Below are 14,465 nucleotides of genomic sequence, written 5' to 3'. Positions count from 1 at the left end.
GGGCCCTGAGGTGCTCACTAGACCCCCGAGCAGCAGGAGTGTCCCGGAATACGAGGGTTACCCTGTAGACATCGCTGCACAAACTTAAAACCGATGTCCAATGACACAAACACCCTGAAGGGAACAAGAACCCACTATGCTTCGTTACTGGTCGGGACTGGACTGGACGCCTGACTGTGTGTGAGCAGAAAGGAGACTGCTTGTCAACGGCGCCTTGGCCTGTGTACAGCGGGCTCGCAGGGGTGAGGACAGAACGTCTAAGCCCCCTGCACGCAGCACCGAGACTCCCCAACACGGGGGGTTCCCTTCCAGCTGGATCGCCCAGGAACAGGGACGCCGTGATGCTTATCCGGAAGGGACCGTCCTCCGTGCCACGTGCCTTTGACTGGACCTCTACCTCCAGGCCTCGTAACTGCCATTAGGTCCCCCTGTGGGGAGTGGAATAGGCCCGGTTGGCAATCGGGAGTCTCGTGGACCGGGGGCGTCCCCCGTTTCGGGAGCTGATGTGCACAGACTGGACCGAATCAACAAACTTGCTCTCAGCCCACCCCCGCCCCGCCTCCTGACTTCCATCTCAGACCCGCGTGCCGAGCGATCGCTAATGCGAATACCGGCAGATTTCTGGATTGCGTGATGACGTAAGTTAGGTGTAACTTCTGTGATTTTGCACAGCTGAAGCAGCCGGGGACGTGGAAGACGGCAGAGATGCACACTCACCGGTTCACAGTCACCACCTGAGGCGAAGCAGCTTCTTACACATTGCAGGGTCAGTTTTATATTTATTAGAGTCAAATGTATATGATTTAAGAAACAGTTCTTCTAAAACAGTGTTATGATAGATTAAGACCATCCCTAAATACTTGGGTGAATATTTTTTAATAAATTTATTTATTTATTTTTATTTTTGGCTGCGTTGGGTCTTCGTTGCTGTGTGTGGGCTTTCTCTAGTTGCGGCGAGTGGGGGCTACTCTTCGTTGAAGTGCACGGGCTTCTCATTGCAGTGGCTTCTCTTGTTGCGGAGCACGGGCTCTAGGCGCACGGGCTTCAGTAGTTGTGGCACACGGGCTCAGTAGTTGTGGACTGCGGGCTCTAGAGCTCAGGCTCAGTAGTTGTGGCTCGTGGGCTCTAGAGCACAGGCTCAGTAGTTGTGGCACACAGGCTTAGTTGCTCTGCAGCATGTGGGATCTTCCTGGACCAGGGCTCCAACCCATGTCCCCTGCATTGGCAGGCGGATTCTTAACCGCTGCATCACCAGGGAAGTCCTTGGGTGAATTTTTAAAAGCCAAGCAGAATGACAATGACTATACCCCGTATGGCAGACTCCAACCTGAAGCTGCTGCTGTGTCAGTCCCCCCACCCTCCCCGTGATGGTGTGGCCAGTGGTGACGCAGAGCCTGCCTTGGGTCCTGGGGGCTCCTCCGGCCCTCCCGTCTACTCTGCATGCCTGCTAAGCTACTCGCTGGTCCGTGAGCTTGGTTACAGGTTGGTCCTCCTACCAGACTGAGCACGCGTGTGGAGGAAGCGTGTGCAGGAAGCGCGTGCAGGAAGCGTGGGCAGGAAGCGCGTGCAGGAAGTGTGGGCAGGAAGCGCGTGCAGGAAGCGTGGGCAGGAAGCGTGTGCCAGGTGGTGCTGCATCCTCAGGACCGATCTTACTGCCTGGACGTGGGGATCACAGTGAAAGTGTGTGGAGGGAGGATGGGAGGGAGGGAAGGAAAGAAGGGGAACAGGAAACAGCCCAGCCTTGTCATCACTGCCATTGACATTGACTCATGCCCTGAGATGTTAAAGTAGATGCTAAAATCACACAAGGAACTATACTCAATATTACGTAATAACCTATAAGGGAAAAGAGTCTGAAAAAGAATACACACACACACACACACACACACACACACACACGTATAACCGAATCGCTGTGCTCTACCTGAAACCTACACGATATTGTAAATCAACTACACTTCAATGAAAAAGCACCTGCTAAATGGAATGAGTCTTCCACCGAAGTCTCTGAGCTTCACACAGCTGTAAAAGGTGAGGATGCGCACGTTCAAATGCCTATTTCAGTTCTTTAAGCATGTCACCTGGCAAGTACAGACCACTTCCCTGACAAACAATCACCTACAGTAAAGCTGGGGTCACATCTGCAATGTCACTGAGTCTAACCAGTGGAGGGTGTGGCCATGAACTCTTTTGAATGACACCGAGTCAAGGCTAATCAGACCCAGCCAGGTTGCTCCAACTGTGAGATGTGGGCTGAGAATTCCTGCACGGCCACAGTGTCTGGCTTCCAGGGGGGAAGCCACCTCCAAGGATAACCCAGCCCACACCTCTGGAGTTGCCATGGCTGAGACATCCCACGTCCACGATCAGTCCCCGGACCACGGCTCTGCACACAGGGACGCCAACACCATCCCTCCACGAAACCATGGAAGGGAATCTGACGAGATGCGTCCTTGCCCCCATTCGTTCTCGTGTTCTGGCATCCGGTGCGGAGCACACGGAGGCAGGCGGCTTGGTGTTGAGGGACACCCTGCCCCTCACAGGCTGCCGTGTCCGAGGGAGAGATGACGTCACCTCTCACGCAGCGCACGCTATTCAGCCGTGACGGGGGTACAACGCACTCTGATGACATATTGTTTTAGGCAAGGGATGGGAAACGTTGGATTCATTTATAAATTCCTCCTGAAATTTAAAACCAACGTTTTACCAAAATCAAAAACAAGGTACAGAATTACGTATTATCTACACAGGATTGTGAGAATTAATCCAGGAGGAAAAAGCTGACCACACCCTTCGATCACGCTCCGTCTCAAGCTTATCGGCCACATTGAAACAATACCTCTTTCTCCTCCTCTGTCTTCCCGTGAGCTTTGCTATAGTTGATAGGCGTGTTCCAGCCCTCGTGATCACAGAGGGCCTGGTAGAAGGCGGCATTGACCAACAGGCTGCTGGTTTTGAATGGGGAAGAGGAAGCAGTTGGAACAGAAGGGTTAGTGGAAGTTAGGGGTGCAGCTTTGTCCAGGATTCGGTTTTTTTTCATGCTTAAGTCCAATGTGCCATTTTCATCCACTTCTATCTCGGCTCCCTGGTATACAACAGGAAACAGAAACACATTTAAGCAGTTTGCAGTGGCAGCCTAGCCATGTGGGCTTTTAAGGGATCATTTTAAATGCAAGCTTTTATGGAAGTATATCTGATTTTAAATCTAGCTTTCCGATTTGCTTTGGTTAATGTTCAATTCTTAGGCAGACTTTTCAGAGCAGCCCCATTAGTGAGCTTCGTGTTTCTGGGTTTAAACAAAGCAAGCCTAATATAAATAAGATGGTCCAAATACTAAATGTACTGGCTAAACCTGTTTTATCTTTTTTTCCCCCAAGTTTAGCTTTAAACTTTCCTTTCTAGTTTGCAGAATTATCACTCCCAATTCATCCTTTGAAGCAGTAACACTTGAGTTTATAAGGAGGCACAATATTAATCTAACGTGAAAAACACGCACAAATAACCAGCGGGAAGAGACTTTTTACTGGGAAATATGAGAACTATATTAGATTAGTATGAAAGTGACATTTTACCCTGGGTGCCTTGCGCCAGAAAAGCTTGGTTAACTCGTGGCGGGCGTGTTGGGGGAGGCAGGCAGTGTAAACCAAAGTTCCCCTGGGGACCTGGAGTGGAGGTACCAGGTGTCACATGACAGGATGGGGCGGGCAGCAGGGGGTAAGTTCTACAGTGAAAACTCCAGAATAAAGGTGATTCTCCTCCAGATACTCAGTATGAGACTTGAACTCTACCTCACGGCGTTTCTCTTCGGGAGATCTTTGGCTAAGCTTCCTCTTCTTTTTAAGGTTCAAGTGCCAACAAAGTCCCCGTGTGCCCTGGACCTTCCACAACTCATGTGCCCGAGGATGGCGTGCGTGGCCCTGAACCGTGAACACCACCGGGCAGTAACTCCCAGAAGGCGGGGTGAACGAGCTCGTCACCCTCGCAAGTGGGTCAAATGAATACCTGAGCGGCACTGTCACTGTCATCCATCAATTCACAATTAGCTTCTGGACAATGTCTCTTCTCTTTTCCCTTTGGCCGGCAAAGCAGAAGTCTTCTCTGATATGCTCCTAAGATCCCTAACGGTTACTTCCCAGGGGTTTATTTTAACTCCCCATTTGCACTGCACCCGTACCCCCTCCCCAGCAGTTCCCCCTGAGATGTGATCCACCGTAGCGGCCGCCTGAGTTAAAAAATAAAAGCATCTCTTCTGTTTGCTTGTTTGACCTGCAAAGTTCCTATTCTCAATCTCTCAGCCTATGAGGTAGAAATGCTCTATTATATTTGTGGGAGGTAAATACGCTTCTAATATATTTGTACTAAGATGTTTGGTCATATCTTTCTGTCCTTTTCAGTAAATAGTTTAATCTCCTGTGATAGTTTTAAGCCCTGAATTTCACAGTACAGCTTATCCGGGATAATAACTTAGTAACCACCACATCTTATGCCATCTGTATAATATCAAATACGTTTTTATACCAGCATTAATAAACCTTAGTTACAAAAATCCAAGATATTAACCATATCAGTGCTACGTGCTCTCTCCACGATACAATGTATTCTGCCAGGAGTACATGAAAGCAATTTTTGGCTTCAAAACTGATACATAACTATAGAAAAGAAACAGAGCTATAGCTATCAAGTTTAATGGCCAATGTAAAGTAAAATGCTAAATATCGTAGTTGCTGACATTTTTCATAAAAAAATAAAAAAACTTGGGTTAAGACTGCACAACCAACATTCACATAAAATTCCAGACCTCTGTGACAGATGGCTTAGGAAAAAGGAGTCACGTGACTGGGCTGCAGTGTTTTATAGTGCAAAACCCATAAACAGTGCAGATTCGAGCTTGCTGAAAAAATACCAACTATTCCAAGACAACACTAATATATATTTTAGCTTTTACAGGAAAAAGAAACTTCCCATGAGTAAATTAAAAAATCGGAGATTCTCAGAGTTGCGATGGTCCTACATCTTGAGTAATCATGGGCGGATTGAAAAAAAAAATCATTCCTAATGTTTAAAAGAGGTGCTTTTCTGCACCCCGTGCCCCAGCCGGCTGCTCTGAGCACCTGACTGGGCTGGAGGCGGCCGTGTGGGTACAGATGGGCTTGAAGTGAGCTCACAGATGCATTCAAAATTACACACAGCACCAGGGAAGGGCCCCTTTCTGCCCATGGATGGGCGGCTCACACGTTTACTGCACGGATTTTATTCAGAGCATTATCAACAGACATCACATCTCTCTGTGCTTGAAACTCCAAATGGCAGGACAACGAGGACAGGGTGGGGGGGGCGGCAGGAGGGGGAGGGAACGGCTGCACCCTGACATGGACCCCCAGCCGGGCGCCGAATATGCTCATTTCTTAAAGGGCTGTTTTATACCCTTGTTTTCAGTATTTGAATTTTAAGCTTTTTGAGCCTGGTCTAACACTACTCATACGCTTTCCAACTTAGGAGCGACATCAGTGACCATCTACTTCAGCTACTTTTGAGTTACAGATGCTACCTGTAATAAGACAGATGTATTTATTCATGAAATGACTGAGAAAGCACATAATATTTTCAAGCCACTATATTTACGGGTAAAAGAAAACTGAAACGTACAGTGTCCCTGACTTCAAGGAGCTTCTTTTGTGCATATAGGACATCTTTAGTGAAATAGACTATAAATTATTATTTTAAGTTATATAATTTATACATAAATTATACAATTATAAATTATTATTCAACTGAAAGTTGAGATAATTTTTCATTATAAGTCTTATCTGTGCTATAAAATAAGAAGTGACTCAGATGTCTGCCAACAGAGAAACGATACTGCGCTGCATCTATTAAATGGCACGTTACAAAAGTAAAACAAAATAAAAATAAATAAATTTTAAAAAAGGGCTTCCCTGGCAGCACAGGGGTTAAGAATCCGCCTGCCAATGCGGGGGACACGGGTTCGAGCCCTGGTCCGGGAAGATCCCACATGCCATGGAGCAACTAAGCCCATGCGCCACAACTACTGAGTCTGTGCTCTAGAGCCTGCGAGCCACAACTACTGAGCCCATGTACCACAACTACTGAGCCTGCAAGCCACAACTACTGAGCCCATGCACCACAACTACTGAAGCCCACACGCCTAGAGCCCATGCTCCGCAACAAGGGAAGCCACCGCAATGAGAAGCCCATGCACTGGAACGAAGAGTAGCCCCCGCTCGCCACAACTAGAGAAAGTCCACGCGCAGCAACAAAGACCCAACGCAGCCAAAAATAAATAAAAATAAATAAATTTAAAACAATGGCATGTTATGTACTCAGTCAAATGATAATTATGAGAAGTTTGTTGCAACAGGGAAAAGACTTATGTCACTGAAAGCAGGAGACAGCCTGGCATGCTGGCTATGGGTACAGCTAGGGAAAACGGGGAGAAATTCATTTTCTGAAGAAGAGCAAATGGGAAAACACAGAAATTCTTGCATTTGTAGTTAGAGGATAGGCCGATGGCTGTTTTCCTCCGATATTTTCCGGGCAAATGATGATATTATGTTGTTTCAACAATTAAAAACGATCTTACATTCAAAGATGGTGATGAAGTAAAAAAAAGCAAAATTGTAATTTTACCTTAAATGTTCTGATTATGAAAAGCATTAACTTTCAAGACATTGATAGGATAAGATAGCCTTGTTTTCCTCATTTGGCAGGTTTTCTGTTAATACGAGAGAGGTCACCACCACCTTGCCTTTGTGACTGGGCTAAGAGGACATGCAAAGACAGGTGGCCTGCAGCCTGGTTTCTGCTTCCAGCTTGCCACTTCTGCTCTTCTGCTCGTGCCTCAAGGAGTTTGTTTGGGGGAGTATCTTTTTGGTACCGAAAGTTCTCTGAAACGTTTTCAAAGCAGGCAGCGTATTGAGTAGAGTTCTCTGTGCTATACAGAAGGTCCTTGTTGATTATCTGTTTTATATATAGTAATGTGTATACGTTAATCCCAAACTCCTAATTTATCCGTGCTATTTATAGCACAGGGCACTCTACTCAATAATCTGTAATAACCTATATAGGAAAAGAATCTGAAAAAGAATGGATATATGTGTATGTACAACCGAATCACTTTGCTGTACACTGTAAACTAACACAACATTGTAAATCAACTATAATCCAATATAAAATAAAAATTAAATTAAAAATTAAATTAATATTAAAAAAATCCTCTTGCCTATCCTCAAAAAAAAAAAAAAAAGTAGGCAGGGTATTAACAGTAAACAAATGAGAGACTTCCCTGGCGGTCCAGTGGTTAAGACTCTGCGCCTCCACTTCAGGGGTGCGGGTTCAATCCCTGGCCCAGGAACTAAGATCCCGCATGCCACAAAAATATAAAATAAATAAATAAAATAAAGTAAAATAAATCAATTAACTGAAAACATCTTATTCTTACTAAACAGCAATCGAATATTAAAACTATTAAGAGTATAGACTTGTGAAATGTACTCAATATAAATCCAGTGATGGAATTCAGAGGAGAATCAAGTGGCTGATATAAGGTATAAAATTAAAGTTGAGTTTGTAACCATTTCCCCCAAGTCTTTGTCTGGCACTTGGAATCACAGTGAAAACCCTTGGTGGGCCAGCAGTCTGTACACCAGGGAATGATAAACTCTTCAGGCAGGTCAGAAGTTAGGTGCGTGTGGATTCAAATTTTTGCTCCAATGGCTATAGCTGTGCCACTCGGAAGCAGTCATTTAGTATCTCCACACTACATTTCTTCACCTGCAAAATGGGATAATTGTAACTGCTTCACAGAGTTTCTAGAAGGATTAAAAAGGATTATTATGGGCAGAGTGCTTATTTACAGTGCCTGGCACATAGTAGGTGTTCAATAAACAACAACTGATAATAAGAATAATTTGATTAGGTTTTTGGACCCGAAGAGACCTCCCTATGCTGTTCTACACTGAGGAAAAGAGGCAGTTTCCCCATACATGTCAGCTGGTTCCTTGAGATCCCAACTCAGGTCCCTCAGGACATTTCACTCACATTCTATAGCATCCTCCGACTTCATGTTAAAGTTACTGCAAAAGGCTGGATTCTAACCGCACCCAGAGCCGCCAGGCTATTTCTGAGAGCAGGCAGCAGGAATGGCGATGTGATATCCTGCTGTGTCTAGGCCTTGTTCAAGCACAAAACAGACTTTGAACTTTAAACATTTCAAGCAAGTGTCAATTTTTTGTTTTCTTTCAAGGCACACTGTGCATATGCCACTTTGTCTAAACAGGTGGGGAAAACACCAAAACAAACAACAGAGCGCTTGGCAAGCGGCAGTGATCGGGATAAAGATAGACTGTGTGCCTATTCCTACCTCTGCTGAGGGGAGGAAGAGGAGGAGAAAGATGGGGAAGAAGGAGGACGGAGCTCGGGTCTTAGGGAACGTGGCAAAGCCCCGCCGCTCGCTTCTCCTGCCGCTTGCTTCTACTCAGCCCTGACCTCATCTCGGGAGCACCCGTCTCCAGACTAAAGCGGGACTGATTGAAGCTGTGGTCCATGTGAGCTCTGCAAACTCACATTAATTCCAAATGGAAGTAAAGGACATGATACAAATCTCAGCACCAAGGACCGTGCTAGCATTGAGATGGGGTTCATCCTTCAGACAAAAGTACCCGTAACCATGACAATCTCCATTAGGGATTTGCTATTACTAACTTTTCCTCCTGACTTGATTCCTCAAAGAGATACTTAAAACACGCACAAGTGATTTAGGTGGCGTAGACCTGCTGGGTACGTGCTGGCTTGGATTTTAACATATAAACAATTCCTTCTAAGATCTACTTTCAGGATGTGGTGGACTCAAGCTTGGGCAGCGATGGGCAGTGTTAGCCCTGGCATCTCAGCTCAGTGCCAGGGAGGAGGTGTTTTAGTGTTGGGTGGGCAGGTGCTCAGGCTGAGAAATTCTGGAAGGGGGAGAACACTTTGGAACGTGCCTATCGTCCTTCACTGTCTTTAGAAGATGTTCTCTTGCATCTCTGAAGTCTTCCTTCACCCCCTTATCTTCCAGAAGAGTAGGGATTTTGAAAATCACGGATGCAGGTCTCCCAGTAAACCTGGAGTCAGCTGTGAGTCTGCACACAGCATGAAAACCAATCTGTATTAGCTCCGACCAGTGGATGAACGTAATCTCACGGTTAGTGACCTTTGGCTTGATTTTGACAAGGTCATGCTCCTACTCATGACCTGTAATTTGTTCTCCTCTTGGGCTCTTTAAGCAACTTCAGAGAAGCTCATCGGGTAAAGGGAAGGACATGGAGGCAGAAGGAAAATAAATCCGTTGTCCAAATTCTGATCAAATTCCCTACAAGCCACCCATGCCTCCCCTGAGCCTCAGGAACATCACCTCTGAAGACCCAGTTCTCCACCTGGAACGACCACTTCTTTTGTCCTTCTCTTCCTGTAAGCTCCTTGAAGGCGGGGTCTCTGAGGGACTCTAACCTGTGACTTGGGCAGTCCAGCACCTACAGACCTTTCAGGTGGGACAGCTGAGTCCATCTGCCAGAGTATCTCTGGTACATCAAAAATGCTTCTATGCTCTGCTATAGAAGTCAAGAGTAGGGAAAAGCTGTGTATCCTTCTTTCTAAGCTAGGAACTCAAGACATCTATGGATTTTGGCTAGAAAAAACAAACGTACTAACAGCCTGCCATGGAGGCAACACCAAATCCTGGTGGAGAGAGAATCAGGCTAGTATTCAATGTGGAGGGGAAGATTGTTTACACTTAATCCTACATTAAGCGAAGGGCACAGAGCAGAGGGCCACACAGACAATAGAAATGGCTGTCACATGGCTTCACAGGCGAATTCTATCAAACATTTAGAGAAGAGCTAACACCGATCCTTCCCAAACTCTTGCAAAAGACTGCAGAGGGAGAAACACTCTCAAATTCATTCTGTGAAGCTACCATCACCCTGATACCAAAACCAGAAAAAAGATACCACAAAAAAAGAAAATTATAGACCAACAGCACTGATGAACAGAGATGCAAAAATCCTGAACAAAATACTAGCAAACAGAATCCTACAGAACATTAAAAGGATCGTACACCATGATCAAGTGGGATTTATCCCAGGGATGCAAAGATTCTTCAATATATGCAAATCATTCAATGTGATACACCACATTAACAAATTAAGGGAAAAAAACCATATGATCATCTCAACAGAAGCAGAAAAAGCTTCTGACAAAATTCATATGATTTTGATTTTGATTCATATGATAAAAACTCTCCAGAAAATGGGCATAGAGGGAACCTACCTCAACATAATAAAGGCCATATATGACAAACCCACAGCAAGCATCATACTTAAAGGTGAAAAACTGAAAGTATTTCCACTAGGGTCAGGAACAAGACAAGGAGGTCCACTCTCACCACTCTTATTCAACATAGTTTTGGAAGTCCTAGCCATGGCAATCAGAGAAGAAAAAGAAATAAAAGGAATACAAACTGGAAAAGAAGTAAAACTGTCACTGTTTGCTGATGACATGATACTATACACAGAAAATCCTAAAGATGTCACCTGAAAACTACTAGAACTAATCAATGAATTTGGTAAGATTGCAGGATACAAAATTAATGCACAGAAATCTCTGGCATTCCTATACACCAACAATGAAAAATCAGAAAGAGAAATTAAGGAAACAGTCCCATTTACCACTGCAACAAAGAGAATAATATACCTAGGAATAAACCTGCCTAAGGAGGCGAAAGACTTGTACTCAGAAAACCATAAAACACTGATGAAAGAGATCAAAGATGACATAAACAAATGGAGAAATATACCATGTTCTTGGATTGGAAGAATCAATATTGTAAAAATGACTATTCTACCCAAAGCAATCTACAGATTCAATGCAATCCCTATCAAACTACCAATGGCATTCTTCACAGAATTAGAACTAAAGATCTTACAATTCGTACGGAAACACAAAAGACCCAGAATAGCCAAAGCAATCTTGAGAAAGAAAAATGGAATTGGAGGAATCAGGCTCCCCAACTCCAAACTATACCACAAAGCTACAGTAATCAAGACAGTATGGTACTGGCACAAAAACAGAAATATAGATCAACAGAACAAGATAGAAAGCCCAGAGGTAAACCCACGCACATATGGTCAACTTATTTTTGATAAAGGAGGCAAGAATATACAATGGAGAAAAGATAGCCTCTTTAATAAGTGGTTCTGGGGAAACTGGACAGTTACATTTAAAAGAATGAAATTAGAACACTCCCTAACACCATACACAAAAGTAAACTCAAAATGGATTAAAGACACAAATGTAAGACCAGACACTGATAAAACTTTTAGAGGAAAACATAGGAAAAACACTCTTTGACATAAACCACAGCAAGATCTTTTTGGACCCACCTCCTAGAGTAACAGAAATAAAAACAAAAATAAACAAATGGGACTTAATTAAACTTAAAAGCTTTTGCACAGCAAAGGAAACCATAAACAAGACAAAAAGACAATCCTCAGAATGGGAGAAAATATTTGCAAATGAAACAACAGACGAAGGATTAATCTCCAAAATATACAAACTGCTCATGGAGCTCAATATCAAAAAAACAAACAATCCAGTTAAAAAATGGGTGGAAGATCTAAATAGACATTTCACCAAGGAAGACATACAGATGGCCAAGAGGCACATGAAAAGATGCTCAACATCACTAATTATTAGAGAAATGCAAATCCAAACTACAATGAGGTATCACCTCACGCCGGTCTGAATGGCCATTATCAAAAAAAACTAGAAACAATATATGCTGGAAAGGGTGTGGTGAAAAGGGAACCCTCCTGCACCATTGGTGGGAATGTAAATTGATACAACCACTCTGGAAAACAGTATGGAGGTTCCTTAAAAAACTAAAAATAGAACTACCATATGACCCAGCAATCCCACTACTGGGCAAATACCCTGAGAAAACCATAATTCAAAAAGAGACATGCACCACCATGTTTACTGCAGCACTATTTACAATAGCCAGGACATGGAACCAACCTAAATGTCCATCGACAGATGAATGGATAAAGAAGATGTGGCACATATATAAAATGGAATATTACTCAGCCATAAAAAGAAACGAAACTGGGTTATTTGTAGTGAGGTGGATGGACCTAGAGTCTGTCATACAGAGTGAAGTAAGTCAGAAAGAGAAAAGCAAATACTGTATGCTAACACCTATATAGGGAATCTAAAAAAAAAAAGGTTCTGATGAACTTAGCTGCAGGGCAGGAATAAAGAGGTAGACAGAGAGAATGGACTTGAGGACATGTGATGGGAGGGCGAAGCTGGGGCAAAGTGAGAGTAGCATTGACATATACACACTACCGAATGTAAAACAGTTGGCTGGTGGGAAGCAGCAGCAAAGCACAGGGAGATCGGCTCGGAGCTTTGCAATGACCTAGAGGGGTGGGATAGGGAGGGTGGGAGGGAAGCTCGAGAGGGAGGGGACATGGGGATATATGTGTGCATATAGCTGATTCGCTTTGTTGTGCAACAGAAACTGACACGGTATTGTGAAGCAATTATACTCCAGTAAAGATCTATTAAAAAAAAAAAAGAAATGGCTGTCACTGGGCACTGTTTGATCAGAGCCTATTTTTCAGGGTTAATTACTTTGGCTTTTTCTCTCTCTCTTTTTTTTTTTTTGTTACAATAATTACCTTTTGTGGTTTCAGGAATTTATGAGGTTCTCTTTTATATTCAGAAAATAGGATCCAACCAGGAAAGAATTCTGCAAACTGTTACAGTTGTGTGCAAATGCAGGCCTGGAAGAAGGATTCTGTACCAGGTGACAGTGTAGGGTGCCACAGTGATCCTATTTTAACAACCACGATGTCAAACAAGACAATTTTCGTGGGAAAAAGGTTCCTAAAACCGCCAGCATCACAAACTCTTCCTAAAAGCCGACTGGTGCACTTTCTGTCTCTTCCACCCTTATCATCAGTGGTGGGGCTTTGCAGTTAGGGCTTGGTTGGCAGTTTGGAGGCTGAGACGTGCAGGGGTTTCCTGCCGCCCGGGTCAGGCGTATCAGCTCCACAGAGCAACCCCGGCTCACAGAATGCTCCCAGCAGGAGCATCAAATACACACGGCGAGTCCGCTGTTCGGATTTTCGAAATGTGACGATTTAACAGTCACTTTTCTGACCAGAAATGTGTTTTAAGAAGAGAAGAACATATATCGATAAGGGAAAATACCTTCAAATTTTAGTCATCCTTGTCTGGTTCATTGTTTGGCTCCAGCAATTAATAGAACGTGGAGAATATCAAGGTTAAAGGCAGAATTCTGAGGAACAAAGAGTGTCTACCTTGCAGATGGAAAGCCTTCACTCTACAACCATTTACTCAAGTAATTTAAGCAGATTTTACCATTATAATATCGGCACTTTTATTCTTGTAGAACAGCCTACACAAAGAATAAAGCACCAGGAAGGAAGATAGTTTAGTATTTCTCCAACAAGCTGTATATTAGAATATCCCTTTAAAAAGAAGAAATGTATTCAGGTTTTTAAAAATGAATTTAAAAATAACCAAAGTTACCTTTTACAGGACCCTACATCATTCACTTATGTACATAATTTCTGCCTGTGATTTTGGAGAGCTCGGCATTTTCTTTATATTTTTGAGGCAACGTGTTTTTCTTTGTTTAAGAACCTCATTTGTTTAAAAATTGTTTTTGAGTGGTTTTTGGCCACCAACTCTTCCTGGGGTTTACTTGGCTGAGATCTGTCCAGAAGCTAATTCTGATTCTTCTGTCAAAGGCTCGACGCACTGTGCGCCCTGCTCTCCTGAAGGCCTGGCACACGGCACAGGTGGCAGCTGACCACGCCGGGGACGGGCTGAGCTTAAAGGGAAAAGAGAGCTAGAGCCTGTGCTCGCCGAGTTTCGGGTTAGAGTTTAACCTGGGCGATCTTCCACTGAAAGCAAGGGTAACATCTCTTCTCCAAATAAGCCTGGGCACTCTCCTCCAGCTGGCTTCAGCTGTCTAGGTAGGAAAATAACTTCTTTTAACAGCCCTTAGCTTGGACCGGAGTTACAGGTCCCTGCTGACTGCAGGAAGCTCACGCTCCCTCCGAGGGTCCCTGTTACTTTGGAGCATCACAACCCCCTCCTCAAAAGGCAAGACATGAAGGATCTTTTTCCTTTTTGTTTTCCTCAAGGCATCAGAAACACAGATGTCTACTTCTCTGCGTTAGTCGGCGAGGAGAGGTTATTAGAGAAATGTGATTAATTTCGTGAGCTCCAGAAAGCTGGGGTCTCCATAAACTTCACAGAATTTGATTTTGGATTTGAATGTGGGCCCTGAGTTCTCAAGACGCCCCCGGGGCCCTGTCTTGTCGATTTAATGGATCCAGGTTTTAGGATGTGTCCTTCGTGAAAACTACAGCAACTCA

The 14,465-nt window shown here is 44.1% G+C and overlaps 1 protein-coding gene across 1 annotated transcript in view; it reads right to left on the bottom strand.

The window, feature by feature from the left end:
* ST18 (ST18 C2H2C-type zinc finger transcription factor) overlaps nucleotides 1–14,465 on the bottom strand; it is a 64,335-nt gene that overhangs the window by 29,714 nt on the left and 20,156 nt on the right. Inside the window, exon 9 of the mRNA XM_027127855.1 lies at nucleotides 2,840–3,085. Within this exon, the coding sequence (XP_026983656.1) occupies nucleotides 2,840–3,085 (246 nt within the window). The remainder of the gene's footprint in view (nucleotides 1–2,839; nucleotides 3,086–14,465) is intronic.

The sequence above is a fragment of the Aethalodelphis obliquidens genome, unplaced genomic scaffold, assembly GCF_003676395.1.
Source record: "Aethalodelphis obliquidens isolate GAN/ISIS:26980383/991018 unplaced genomic scaffold, ASM367639v1 scaffold33, whole genome shotgun sequence".
NCBI classification, from domain to species: Eukaryota; Metazoa; Chordata; class Mammalia; order Artiodactyla; family Delphinidae; genus Aethalodelphis; species Aethalodelphis obliquidens.
This window is presented reverse-complemented; position numbering and strand designations above follow the sequence as displayed.